The 13984-nt window shown below is 44.6% G+C and overlaps 1 protein-coding gene across 1 annotated transcript in view; it reads right to left on the bottom strand.

Moving 5' to 3' along the window:
- The window catches only part of rptor (regulatory associated protein of MTOR, complex 1), a 330716-nt gene that overhangs the window by 288728 nt on the left and 28004 nt on the right, over positions 1-13984 (bottom strand). Inside the window, exons 3-4 of the mRNA XM_056279703.1 lie at positions 12156-12258; positions 3053-3135 (exon numbers count right to left, since the gene is read on the bottom strand). Of these exons, the coding sequence (XP_056135678.1) occupies positions 3053-3135; positions 12156-12258 (186 nt within the window). The remainder of the gene's footprint in view (positions 1-3052; positions 3136-12155; positions 12259-13984) is intronic.

Genomic DNA, 13984 nt, shown 5'->3' with positions numbered 1-13984 from the left:
AATACAATAAGTGCTAAGAACAAGTAACAGGGTAGTAGTTCTTGAAGAGGTGAGTTTTTAACCTAGGCTGAAAGATGGGCAGCGACTCCGCTGTCCTGACATCAGTGGGGAGTTCATTCCACCACTGTGGGGCCAGGACAGAAAAGAGCCGTGACCAGGCCAATCGGCAGCAAGGGCCTCTGAGCGACGGGGCAACCAGGTGTCCCGAGGCAGCAGAGCAAAGTGATCGGGCGGGGGTGTAGGGATTGACTATGGCCTGGAGATAGGAAGGAGCTGTTCCTTTCACTGCCCTGTAGGCTAGCACCAGAGTCTTAAACTGGATGCGAGCAGCTACTGGGAGCCAGTGTAGGGACATGAGAAGGGGAGTTGTGTGGGAGAACTTAGGCCGGTTGAACACCAGACGAGCTGCAGCTTTCTGAAAAAGCTCCAGAGGTCTGATGGCCGACACCGGGGCGCCAGCAAGGAGGAAGTTGCCGTAGTCCAGCCAGGAGATGACCAGAGCCTGGATGAGCACCTGTGCCGTCTCGTCGGTGAGGAATGGGCGAATCCTCCTGATGTTATTAGAGAAGAAATCTGCAGGAGCGAGCAACCAATGCAACGTTTTCAGCAAACGACAGTTGGTCATCCAGGATCACACCCAGATCCCTCACAGTCCGAGTTGGTGTTACCACGGTGTTGTCAATGGTGATGGCCTGGTCTCGGTGTGGGCAACCTTTCCCCGGGAGAAACATCAGCTCTGTCTTGTCCAGATTGAGCTTCAGGTGGTGTGTCGCCATCCACTTCGAGATGTCAGTCAAGCATGCACACCTCACCATTGTGACACTTCTCTCATACATATCCTGCACCACTCCTACATACTTCTCGGCAACTCCTGACTTCCTCATACAATACCACACCTCCACTCTCGGCACCCTGTCGTATGCTTTCTCTAAATCTACAAAGACACAATGCAACTCTTTCTGGCCTTCTCTATACTTCTCAATCAACATTCTCAAAGCAAACATCGCATCTGTGGTGCTCTTTCGTGGCATGAAACCATACTGCTGCTCGCTAATTGTCACCTCTCCTCTTAACCTAGCTTCTATTACTCTTTCCCAGGTAAACTCAGGTAAACACAATTGGACATAATTAGTGTGCACCTGTAAGATATTAAAGTAATGGTCTCGTTTATGGGTATAAAAAGCATTCTGTTTAAAGTTCATTAGCCGGGTGTGAATTCCATCAAAAAATGAAGACAAAGGAAGAATACTGAAGTAAGAGACAAAATGATTAAAATGCAGAAGGTGGGAAAGGGATACCAAACAATATCCAAGTGTTTGGGATGTCCCACGGTACACTGTTGGATCCATTGTCAGAAAGTGGAAGCTGCATCACACCACCCAGATGCTTTGTAGGACAGGCCGTCCCTCAAAGCTAAGTGTCGGAGCAAGACGTGGGCTGGTGATAAAAAGCCACGCAATCACTTTGAAGGAGCTCCAGAGGTCAGTGGCTGAAAATGCAGTAATGCGTGTCTCTACTTGTGTGTCAGAGGGAGGAACGGACAAGATCAGCTGGGTGTCATCAGCATAACAATGGTAAGAGAAGTCATGCGAGCGAATAACAGAACCCAGGGACGTCGTGTACAGGGAGAAAAGGAAAGGACCCAGAACCGAACCCTGTGGAACGCCTGTAGTCAGTCTGCGAGGCTCCGACACAGATCCCCTCCATGTCACCTGGTAGGAGCGACCTGTCAGGTAGGTTGCAAACATTGAGAGTGCTTCCCTCAGTTTGAACAAGGTTCCCAGTGCCTGCAGATGAAAAGCACTGCTCATGCTCCAAAAAACACCCTCCCGACAGTGAAGCATGGCAGCAGCATAATGCTATGGGGTTACTTTTCATCTGCAGGCACTGGGGACCTTGTTCAAACTGAGGGAAGCATGGATGGAGCTAGATACAGGGAAATATTGGAGGAAAACCTGTTGCAGTGTGCCATAAAACTAAAGCTTGGGGGAAGGTTCACCTTCCAGCAGGACAATGATCCTAAGCACAAGGCTAAAGCAACAATGGCATGGCTCAGCAACAAAAAGGTGAATGTTTTGGAGTGGCCAAGTCAAAGTGTGGACCTCAACCCCATTGAAAATCTGTGGCACAGACTGAAAATCGCAGTCCAGAGGCGCCATCCCACCAACCTGCAAGATCTGTACAAATTCTTGACAGAACAGGGAATGTGATTGTACAGGGAATGAGCAAAGCTTGTACATACTTACCCCAAGAGACTCATGGCTGTTATTGCAGCAAAAAAGGTACTCTACTAAATATTGATATGTGGGGGTTGAATACTTATGCAAGCACCACATTTTAGTTTCTAATTTATTTTAAAAAAGTCAGCAAAACATAACTTATTTTGGCTTTGGGAGCATGCTGTTAGAGCTTATGGGTTCACAAAAATAATATCGTTCAGAAACAGATGTGTGAGTATTTTTTATAATCCAGAAACTAGTGATGACTGTCAAGGCGGTTGAATACTTTTGCAAGGCACTGTACCACAGAACACCTTCAGGGGTCTTGTAGAGTCCATGCCTCGGCGGGTCGGCGCTATTTTGGTGACACACGGAGGACCAAGAGCATATTAGGCAGGTGGTCATAATGTTTTGACTCTTCAGTGTATATAAACAAGGTATATGCACCACAGCTCATGCTGCAAAGAGAAACCCTCGGTACAATAAATGTCAGTAAACTGAGGTCAACTCTTTAATATGTTTAAATAAAATAGCGTTTTTGTTGTTGAATCCCATAATACCCATGTTTTCAAACTGTTGAAAATTATTTTCTCAGACTATTTGACCCATGTTTGTGAAGCAGCATTTACAGTAATTTTGCGTTAATATACAAAGCAATCTGCAGCTGTGCATGTATATGCCGGTGCCTGTTTTTGTGTCAGCATGCATGATTTGATGCTCACATTTATGGAGATACATGAGAGAGACAGAGAGAGAGACAGAGTATACAGTCACAAGAGTGTAGGGTGTGTGGGGGGGTGAGGGGTAGGCTAACTAAGCATAAACTAACTTACCCTGGGTTGCCAGTTTTCATATTGCTTCTGTAAGTTGGCCCCAATGGTCTCCAGGGCTTTCTGTGGACTCATAGACAGAGGATCTGGCAAGGAAAGAGCACAGAGTCAGTGTAAACACACAAACATTCCACACAGCACACAACACCAGATACAAAACCTGGAGATGATCCACCAGCCACAACTGTATTAATCACCATTTAGACTCCATCAACACAAACAAAATGAAAGTCCCCTGTCCAAATTAAATCCTAACAATAAATGGCCATTAATAAATTCTTACCCATAAACAAAGCAGCTTAGTAATTAACTATCCAAATATTAACTACCTCAGCACTTATTAATCACATGTCCAGTTGACATAAATAAGAAAGGGGAATCAAACAACCCCAAACATTTTCTAGCATTACTGTATTTCCTGGACTATAAGTTGCTGTTTTGTTTTTTTACTCATCTGGCTGGTCCTGCGACTTATATTCCAAAGCGATTTACACAATGTAATTTATCGGACGAATACGCTGCATTTCAACTAAGGCCACTAGATGGCACTGTTTTATATTGTGATTCAATTGAAACTACTGTACAAGGGTACTGCATTGGGTTTGGCATCCCGTGGGTCCCAAAGGACCCAACACAAATCTCACAGGAGCAGGCAGTTTTGATCAGGAATCAGTTTTTCTGATTCTTGATTTTCACTTTGGGATCAGTTTGGGATCTGCGGGTCCTGGAATTTAGCTAGCACTAACCAGAAGGATGGCTTTAACAAATGAAGTTGAAAAGAAAATCAAAGCAGGTCATTACAGTACAAAAGAAAAGCAAGGAAAGTCTGACATTTGGAAAAATTTCTCAGTTGTTACTGACAAAGATGGAAACAAACTGGACTTTGCTGGCTGCGACATATGTGCAAAAGTATTATTCTACAATACTTGGGGCGGCATGGCTCAGGAGGTAGAGTGGGTTGTCTAGTAATCAGAGGGTTGCTGGTTCAATCCCTCCTCCTGCGGAGAGTGTGTCAGAGTGTCCTTGAGCAAGACACTGAACCCTTAACTGCTCCTGTTGAGCAGGTTGGCACCTTGCATGGCAGCCTCCACCATTAGTGTATGAATGTGTGTGTGAATGAGTGAAAGCGCTATATAAAATGCACTCCACTTAACATTTACAATTGGCACAATTCTGGAATCTCTAGGTTGAGGTGGCACATCTGCTCCGTTCCCCCTGGATAAAGTTAGCGCTCTTTCAAAGATAAAGGACTTCTGCTTAGACTTAACAAGATACTACCGAGAAATGTGTCGCACTTTGCTATGGAGACATTCATCCAGCATTGCAGGGAAAGGCTTTGTTGGCACAATAGAATAGAATAGAATAGAAAGCCTTTATTGTCATGGTATAGAATACAACACTGATCAGTGCATTAAAAGACAGGGAAACGAAACAAAATAAAACCTCAGCAAAACAAACCACCACAGCTAACAACACACGTTCTAAAATAATAAGTAAATTGCCCGGCGGCCTGTCCAGGGTGTCTCCCCGCCTGCTGCCCGATGACTGCTGGGATAGGCTCCAGCATCCCTGCGACCCTGAGAGCAGGATAAGCGGTTTGGATAATGGATGGCTGGATGAATAAATACAATGTAATTTTGCCCTAGAATATGTGTACTTTATTGCACTAGAATAACTTATTATTGCACTCGTATGAATGTCATTATTATTTTATTGATTTTGATATACTTTAATGGTCCCTGTAGGGAAATTACGCTCTGCATTTGACCCATCCTAGTTGTGTAGCTAGATGCAGTGGGCAGCCGCTGGTGCAGCACCCGGGTACCAACTACAGTTCATCTTGCCAGGCCTCGGTCAGGGGAACAGATTAACCCTAACATGCATGCCTTTTTGATGGTGTGGGAAACCAGAGCACCCAGAGAAAACCCACCACAGGCACGGGGAGAACATGCAAACTCCACACAGAGTTTGCATGTTCTCCCCGTGGGATGACCTCTGTTCTCCCCGTGGGACGACCTGGTACGACCTCTGCACTCAATTAAGCACTAGAAGGCAATTTCACTACGTTATTACCAACAGGTATGCATCCCTTTATTAACACTACACATTAATACTAAAATAATGTGTTTCCCCTGCAGGACGGGGACGATTCAAAATTAATGGAGTTCTTTTGTGCGGGCGTGAATGGTCAGAATGTTTGCGGGTACGGGCAGGAGTGGACACACATTGCAGGAGTGGGCGGTAATGGTCAGAAATCCAGCAAGAACAAGTCCCATGCAGGGCTTATTACTGTACCACCATACCAATGTGAGTTATACACTGAAGCAACTTATATATGTTTTTTTTTTCTTGCAACAACGCGTTTATTGCTGAGTGAGACTTCTACTCCAGTGCCTCTTGTAGTTCGGGAAATACGGTAATATCAGAGAACATTTCTTTACTTCGCCACTGTTGCCTTATCAAACCAGATGCAGCATTTTGTAAATGGCACAGGCACACTCAGGTCGAAATATTGATGGGAGAGATTCGATAAGTCGTAAAGAATAGCACAGCATAGACAGCGGGGAAATCAACTTGCCTTCAACAATCATACAGAATAAAATATTGACAAAATCTGCAGGCGATACGGCTGCATATCGTGCCGAGACAATTAAACCATTGTTATGATGATAAATGAGGCTGCGCGGTGACAATGTGCATCATTGCAGCAGCAAGGCCGTGATCTATAAAGACTTTTCTTCCAGAAAGTTAATGACGTTTTAAGAAACAACCACTCACACTGAACAGTGTAATAATGAAGGTATACTTTTAATTGAAATACATATTTTAAACTATTTTAAGGCCTATTAAACAATACCAAAAGTGAAAGCTTTTGAAATTTTTTCAGTGATGAATTTGTGTGGGTTTTTTATACCCTAAATTACATATATGTTGTGTTTTAGAGTGGCTTTTTTTAATATTTGTGTACTTATCAAACCGAGCAAATCCTTAATGTTAATTGCTACAAGATAATCACTGGCCTTAGACATGAAGCAGCGTCAACTCTATGGACGGCCTGATAGGATCCCGGTAGGGATGTCCTGATCAAGTATTCTTTTTTATATCCGATCTGATCATTTAATATCGAGTATCTGTCACTGCTGATTCTTGATCCGATACTTTCCTGCATTATACGGTAGCACAATGCACACTCTGAGTACGTTAAAATCAGTTAAACCAGTCCAGTTAGGTAAGATATGCTTGACAATTCAATAGCTGTGCGTAAAGAACAAAATAGCACCACAGCGTTTTCCCCCAATTGTATCCGGCCAATTACCCCACTCTGCTGAGCCATTCTGGTTGCTGCTCCACCTCTTCTGCGGATCCGGGGAGGGCTGCAGACTACCACATGCCTCCTCTGATACATGTGAAGTCGCCAGACGCTTCTTTTCACCTGACAGTAAGGAGTTTCGCCAGTGTGTAGGTACAGGGGTGGGCAATCTTATCCAGAAAGGGCCAGTGTGGGTGCAGGTTTTTGTTCCAACCAAGCACTACACACTTGTGTCTCCTAATCAAGTTCCTCAGCAAAGACTCTACTGGTTGATTAGTGGGATCAGGTGTGTAACTGCTTGGTTGGAACAAAAACCTTCACCCACACTGGCCCTTTCTGGACAAGATTGCCCACCCCTGGCATAGGAGGATCATGCTATTACCCCCAGTTCCCCCTCCCCCCTGAACAGGTACCCTAATCAACCAGAGGAGGCGCTAGTGCAGCAACCAGGACACATACCCACATCTGGCTTCCCACCCGCAGACACGGCCAATTGTGTCTGTAGGCAGGGCTCGAAATTAACTTTTTTCCTCAGTGTCCCACAACTGTCCCGAATTCTACTTTGTATTGTCCCGGATATAACCAACAGTGTCCCAAATTTTAATTCATGTCGTCGCCCCCCCAATTATGCAGAATACATATAATTTGATCCTTTTTGGTCACTTAATCATCACACCATGGACTCTGGTCCACCATATAAGTGTAAAATACTTATTCTTTTATTAAACATATGAATATTAGTTTTGGGAGTTTTGGGAGTCGGCAGTTGTTTCGGGAGTCGGCAGTATTGGGGCTTGCATTAGGGGGCTGTTTATTCAACCACCTCAGCATTTCTTTCTTCTTCTTCTTTTAACTGTCATTGATGATGGTCTATCGCTCTGGCTCTATGAATGTTGCATTGGCGCGAGTCAAGCAGCAGCCACTGGCAGAGTGGATGACGTAGAATGCATTCTATGATTTGCACGAACAAGCGATTGACTGCCCTATCGTGAGGTGCCGCAAGAATGTAAGCCTTCTTTAGTTTCACCGTTCACACGTTTTTATTAAATTATTCAAATGACAAAGTAATGTCTAGATCAGTGTTTCTCAACCCAGTCCTCAAGGAACCCCTATCCTGCATATTTTCTTTGCAACCCTGAATAGGTACCTGTTTGTAGTTATTCAACCAATCAGCAATGAATTTTGTCAGATGTTGCACACCTTGCATAATTAAGTGCTGCGAGATGATTGGTCGAGTAAGTACAAGCAGGGCTACCTATGCAGGGTTACAATGAAAATCTGCAGGATAGGGGTTCCTTGAGAACTGGGTTGAGAAACACTGTTCTAGATACTCATAATTAATGACTTTGACAATAACACCTATTTCGAAGTTTACTTTGACATTTTTTTTCACTGTCCCAGAATTGTCCCAGACAAAATATATTTGTGCCCCAGCAGGATTTTTTATGGTCCCCAGGACATCATTAATTTCGAGCCCTGTCTGTAGGGACGCCTTACCAAGCTGGAGGTAACACAGGGATTCGAACCGGGATCCCTGTGTTGGTAGGCAACGGAATAAACCGCTACGCTACCCGGACGCCCACCAAAAAAATAAACAATAAGAACATTGAAAACAATAGTTCTTACAACTATAAAAAGACTGACTAAAAAGAAAGGGCACTCCAAAGAGTAATGTGAACTTGTATTCTAAATGATGTCTTTTTAGGTGCCTTTATCATGTTAGTCATGTCCAAAGGAGCTCAGTTACTAACACCTTATGAAACAATGGCACAAGAGGCTTAAAGTGGTTGATGAGCTGCTTTCATTTTCCAGTTTAAAGAAGTTCCACAATGACTAAGCTGTAGATAATGTCAGCTCAGACACTGAGAAGGAGCGCAATGGCGCGTCTGAGACAGCTCCAGAGGATAGAAAATGAATGCACCCACTCCAAAGTTTTTACATTTGGTTGTGTTGGGGTCTGTAATTTCCATGGATTTAAACAGGTGGTCTTGTTTTGGCCTGATCCAAAGTACACAAGAAAAAAATGCATTTAATTGAGAAAATTGAAACATCTTATTTTTTTAAGTATACACCCCTCTGAGTCAATACTTGGTGGAAGCAAGTTTGGCAGCAATGGAAGCAACAACAGCTACCTGTTATTCTGGGTAGCGCTCTACTAGGTTGGCACACCTGGATTTGGAGATCTTTCCCCACTCCTTTTTGCAGAACTGCTCGAGCTGGGAGAGGTTAGCTAGTTTTCGCTGGTGGACAGCAACCGTCAATTCTTTCCAAAGATCTTCCATCAGATTCAGGTGGGGGCTTTGACTTGGCTACTCCAGAACATCCACACTGTTCTTTGCAAGCCACTATATGGTAACATTGGTTTTGTGCTTTGAGTCATTGTCCTGTTGGAATATGAATTTCTAACCCATTTTCAGTTTTTTTTTTTGCAGACTGTATTTGGTTCTTTCCCAGAATAACCCTGTACTTGGTTCCATCCATCCTTCCTTCAATCTTGACAAGTTCTCCAGTCCCTGCAGATGAGAAACATCCCCACAACATTATGCTGCCACCAACATGCTTCAGTCGGGATTGTATTGTTTTGGTGATGAGATGTGTTGGATTTTCGTCAAACATGTTTGCCATTTACACGACAAAGTTCTATTTTGGTTTCATCTGATCACAAAACCTTCTGCCAGTGTGTTGCAAGTTCTTAGAGTTTTTGTTTTTGCAAGCTTCAAAAAGGATTCCAGATGGACCTTTTCGAGAAATTGCTTTCTTCTTGCCAACCCTTCCACACAGGCCAGGTGTGTACAATATCTTTGATATTGTTGTGTGATGCACACATTGTCCTCTGTTGGCCATAAAACCCTGTACGCCTCTCTGGTTAACTGTCTTCTCCCCCGGTCAGCTAGCTTCGATGGACGCCCTGGTTTTGGCGGACTGTTGGTGGTGCAGTGAACTCTCCACTTCTTGTTGACAGTGCTGATGTATCTTCAAAGCCTTGGAAGTCTTTTTATATCCCTCACCTGATGTGTGCCTTTCCACAACTTTGCCACAAACTTGTTTTGGGAGGTCTTTGGGGCCCCATGGTGCTGTTTCTGTGGAACTGCACTTGTAAACTGAATGACCATAGTAAACAGCTGTTTTTTTTTTTCTTTTGTTTTTTACTTTATCAAGTTCCATCCACCCATTATCCAAACTGCTTATCCTGCTCTCAGGGTTGTGGGGACGCTGGAGCCTATCCCAGCAGTCATTGGGCAGCCGGTGGAGAGACATCCTGGACAGGCCGCCAGGCCATCACAGGGTCGACACACACACAGTCATACCTAGGGACAACATTTTTTTTTTTTTAGTATGGCCAAATCACCTCACCTACGTCTTTGAACTCTGGGAGGAAACCGGAGCACCCAGAGGAAACCCACACATACACGGGGAGAACATGCAAACTCCACACAGAGGATGACCTGGGACGACCCCCAAGGTTGCTCTACCCCGGTCTCGAACCCAGGACCTTCTTGCTGTGAGGCGACTACTGCACCCCCGTACCACCTACCTTATCAAGTTAATTACTGTAATTCCACACAGGTGTTGGAATATGAGTTACTGTGTGACCTTGAAGGTAATTGGTTATTCTGAGATAGTTTAAGGGATGCTATAGTAAAGGGGATGCCAAATCAAGATATTGCAGTTGGGTTTTTTTTTTCAGTTGATGTTTGTTTTTTGTTTTTTTTCCTAGTTAAGGGTCAGAATTTGATTAGGCTTACCGATCAATCAATATAAGCCTTGATTAGCTCCAGTGCAAATCTCTCAGATCAGATCGTGAAACCTCTCCTCACATCCCACTGTACCCATTATCGAGACAAAGGTTGTTAGAATACTGTAAATCTGTATTTAACAAAGACTGGGTTTCTCTCTCTCTCTCTCTTTCACACACATACACACAGTGGCCAATGAGGGGGCTTTTCTTTTAGTTTTAGATGAAGCTAATAACTTTAACACAAAGCAATATGAAGCTTACACCTCAAAATCATCTTTAAATTGGGACTGGTACAGCATCTGACAGATGTACACAGTCCTGAGGGAATGAAAAAAATGGTTTGGAGGTAACTCTTCATCAGGTGCAGGCAGCTCCTTTGCTTTTGTTCTGCCTTTGTGTCGCCTCGGCTGATTCTAGTTGGGGCAGCTGACTTAAACTCTAGCTTACAGGGGCCACATTCATTCGACTTCTCTTAAAAATTTACCCTCAATGTTGACAGATTAAAAAAAAAAGGACAGTTGGCAGCACGGTGGCACAGTGGTTAGCGCGGTCGCCTCACAGCAAGAAGGTCCTGGTTTGAGTCCCGGGGTAGTCCAACCTTGGGGGTCACCCCGGGTTGTCCTCTGTGTGGAGTTCGCATGTTCTCCCCGCATCTGCGTGGGTTTCCTCCGGGTGCTCCGGTTTCCCCCCCACAGTCCAAAGACATGTAGGTCAGGTGAATCGGCCATACTAAATTGTCCCTAGATATGTGTGTGTGTTTGTGTCGGCCCTGTGTGATGGCCTGGCCGCCTGTCCAGGGTGTCTCCTCGCTTGCCGCCCAATGACTGCTGGGATAGGCTCCAGCATCCCCGCAACCCTGAGAGAAGGATAAGCAGTTCGGATAATGGATGGATGAATGGATGGAAGGACAGTTGGTGTTACTGAAGAATAGAGCGCGGGTGCTGAAAACATGTTGGAATTAAGCAATGAAGCAAAATCTTTAAACATTCGCTACAACAAAATCTCCACACAAAATGATGCAGAATTTTTTGTGCTCCATGTCATATTTTAAGACACCTCATATAAAACTTAGTCACAACTTGGTTTCTCTCCAGGCATCATACACGTCACAACACTCACTGCTTTTGGCGTATCATCTAATACAGGGAATCATGGTCATAAGTCTCTTTTCAAAATATGATCTATCTCAGTACTAGGCTATGGGAACACAATCCCATATCTAGCCAATACAAATTGAAGTTTAGCATTTACACCTGGCATCAAAAGCAAGCTCATTTGGATGTTAAAGCATGGCGAATTTGACTGGTGGTCAGTGAGATTAGCGCATTGTTTTGATTTGATTTTTATTTTGAATTACTTTATGGATCCCCGTAGGGAAATTACACTCTGTATTTAACCCATCCTAGCTGTGTAGCTAGGAGCAGTAGGCAGCCACTGTGCAGCACCCGGGGACCAACTCCAGTTCCTCTTGCCAGGCCTTGGTCAGGGGCACAGACGGGAGTATTAATGGAGGGAGAAACCGGAGCACCCAGAGAAAACCCACCGGAGACACGGGGAGGACATGCAAACTCCACACAGAGGACAACCTGGGATGACCCTCGAGGTTGGACAACCTCGGGATTCGAACCCAGGACCTTCTTACTGTAAGGCGACAGCGCTAACCACTGAGCCACCGTGCCGCCAATGGTTTATACCATGGGTGCCCAACTCCAGGCCTCGAGGGCTGCAGTGTCTGCAAGTATTTGTTGCAACCATGAACTATACCACCTAGTTTAACTAATTCCTTTCCCTCCTTGGTCCAAGAGGTGAGCTAATTAGTTAAATCAGGTGGTGTAGTACACGGTTAGAACAAATACCCGCAGACACTGCGGCCCTCGAGGCCTGCAGTTGGGCACCCCTGGTTTAGACCCATTACTATCACCCTATAGTGGCTGTGTCCATTTTGGTGCTTCCGCCCTTGAGATATGTTCATCGATTGATATTTCATCTGAGTTTTTATGCGTTCATCGGCTTTATTTGTGTCTGTCTGTGAGAATAAGTGTGTGCGTGTCTGTCACCTATCCAGCACTCCAGCCTGGCACATGGGGAAGTCTTCACTACATCAGGGGGGTCCACACCCACGTTGAGACACAGCACCAGAGCTACACTCACCGTCTTCATCTAAAGGAAAACAGAAAGGACACAGCTCATGAGAACACAACCTTCCCACTGGAATGCACCCACACACGCATGCACATTTTACTTCGTATTGGTTACTGGCTTCATGCTATATGAGCAGATTCTCCCAGTAGTTACTTGGTAAGAGATGGTGAGGAGATATACCAGGTTACCTAACCCAGAGGTAGTGCCCGATTAATTATGACAAGGTCTGCTACTTACTTCTGCTGTGATTTGTCGTGGGAAACTAGCTGTTGAAATGCACTACCTTGCATCAATCAGGATTAAATGTGGACTAACCATAAACATGCTGATATACATAGAACTTACTTGTTACAAATATCCTTGTGAGAGTATTCTGCAACAGTGCAAAGCACCAAACAGTGACATAATCTTAAACTGTTAACAAGAGGTGTGTACAGTCGGGAAAATATTTTAAGGGCTTAAAATCCCACAATAATAAAAGGGAGAAAAGAAGACCATCAGCTTGCTTCTTCCACAGCTGTCATACTAACAAAAAATAATAAATGGCACATTTGGGAACAATAGGCACAAACGGAATGCTTGGCGGGTCAAATCCCCGTGTTGCCACCGGCTTGGTCGGGCATCCCTACAGACACAATTGGCTGTGTCTGCGTGAGGGAAGCCTGATGTGGGTATGTGTCCTGGTGGCTGCACTAGTACCTCCTCTGGTCGGCCTGGGGCGCATGTTTGGGGGGGAGGGCGAGCTGGGAGGAATATCGTGATCCTCCCACGTGCTACGTCCTCCTGGTGAAACTCCTCACTGTCAGGTGAAAAGAAGCGGCTGGCGACTCCACATGTATCGGAGGAGACATGTGGTAGTCTGCAGCCCTCCCCGCATCGGCAGAGGAGGTGGAGCAGCGACCGAGAGGGCTCGGAAGAGTGGGGTAATTGGCCAGATACAATTGGGGAGAAAATCCCCCCCCCTCAAAAAACAAAAAATAAATGGAATGCATGTTTGACCAATCTGAGAGCCTGGATGAGACTGGCCAGTGTGCAACAAGCAACCATCGCTGGAAGTTGAAGCCAGTGTGGAAGTGCCTTAAATTGCAGTTCCAACCAGGCCACTAAGTGGCTGGCTCCAAAAAAAAAAAAACTATAGTCCACTGTAAGTCAATGAGTGTATTCCAAACGTCTACATTCAAATACAAAGTCAATATTTTCTTCTACAAAAAGTTGAGGTTTCAATTGCTAATTTGAAGTCTGTCACACAGTGTGAAGGTGCTTATTTTTAAAATTATTGTTCCGTTAAGAAGATATTTAAGATTACAAAAGTGGCATGTTAAGGGCATGTCTGCCTTGATTTAACAGGTCTGTCAACCTTTCAGCCAACAAGGTCCCACCACAACTCCATCCACACTCCTCCCGGTTGCCCAAATTTGGATTTTCTGGTGCTATTAAATAAAATAATAACAATAACAACAATAATAATCAGTTGGCAGCAAGCATAAAGCCAAACTTAGGCTTCAAAATGCCCCTTCAGAAACCAATGGGTGTTACTTCCATCTTTATTATACGGTCTAGAGTGTGCAAATGTCTGTGCATTTGTTACACGGGTTTCAAACATTTGAACAGTTTGAACACATACAACACTAGGTCACAAAACTAAGAACTAGAGACCTTTTGCAGGTAATGGTAGGTATCATCGACATATGTAATGTAGGCCAACAGGGTGTGCTTGTTGAATGCATGCTGTGGTCTACCTCCC

This window comes from Lampris incognitus, chromosome 5 (assembly GCF_029633865.1).
Source record: "Lampris incognitus isolate fLamInc1 chromosome 5, fLamInc1.hap2, whole genome shotgun sequence".
Classification (NCBI taxonomy): domain Eukaryota; kingdom Metazoa; phylum Chordata; class Actinopteri; order Lampriformes; family Lampridae; genus Lampris; species Lampris incognitus.
This window is presented reverse-complemented; position numbering and strand designations above follow the sequence as displayed.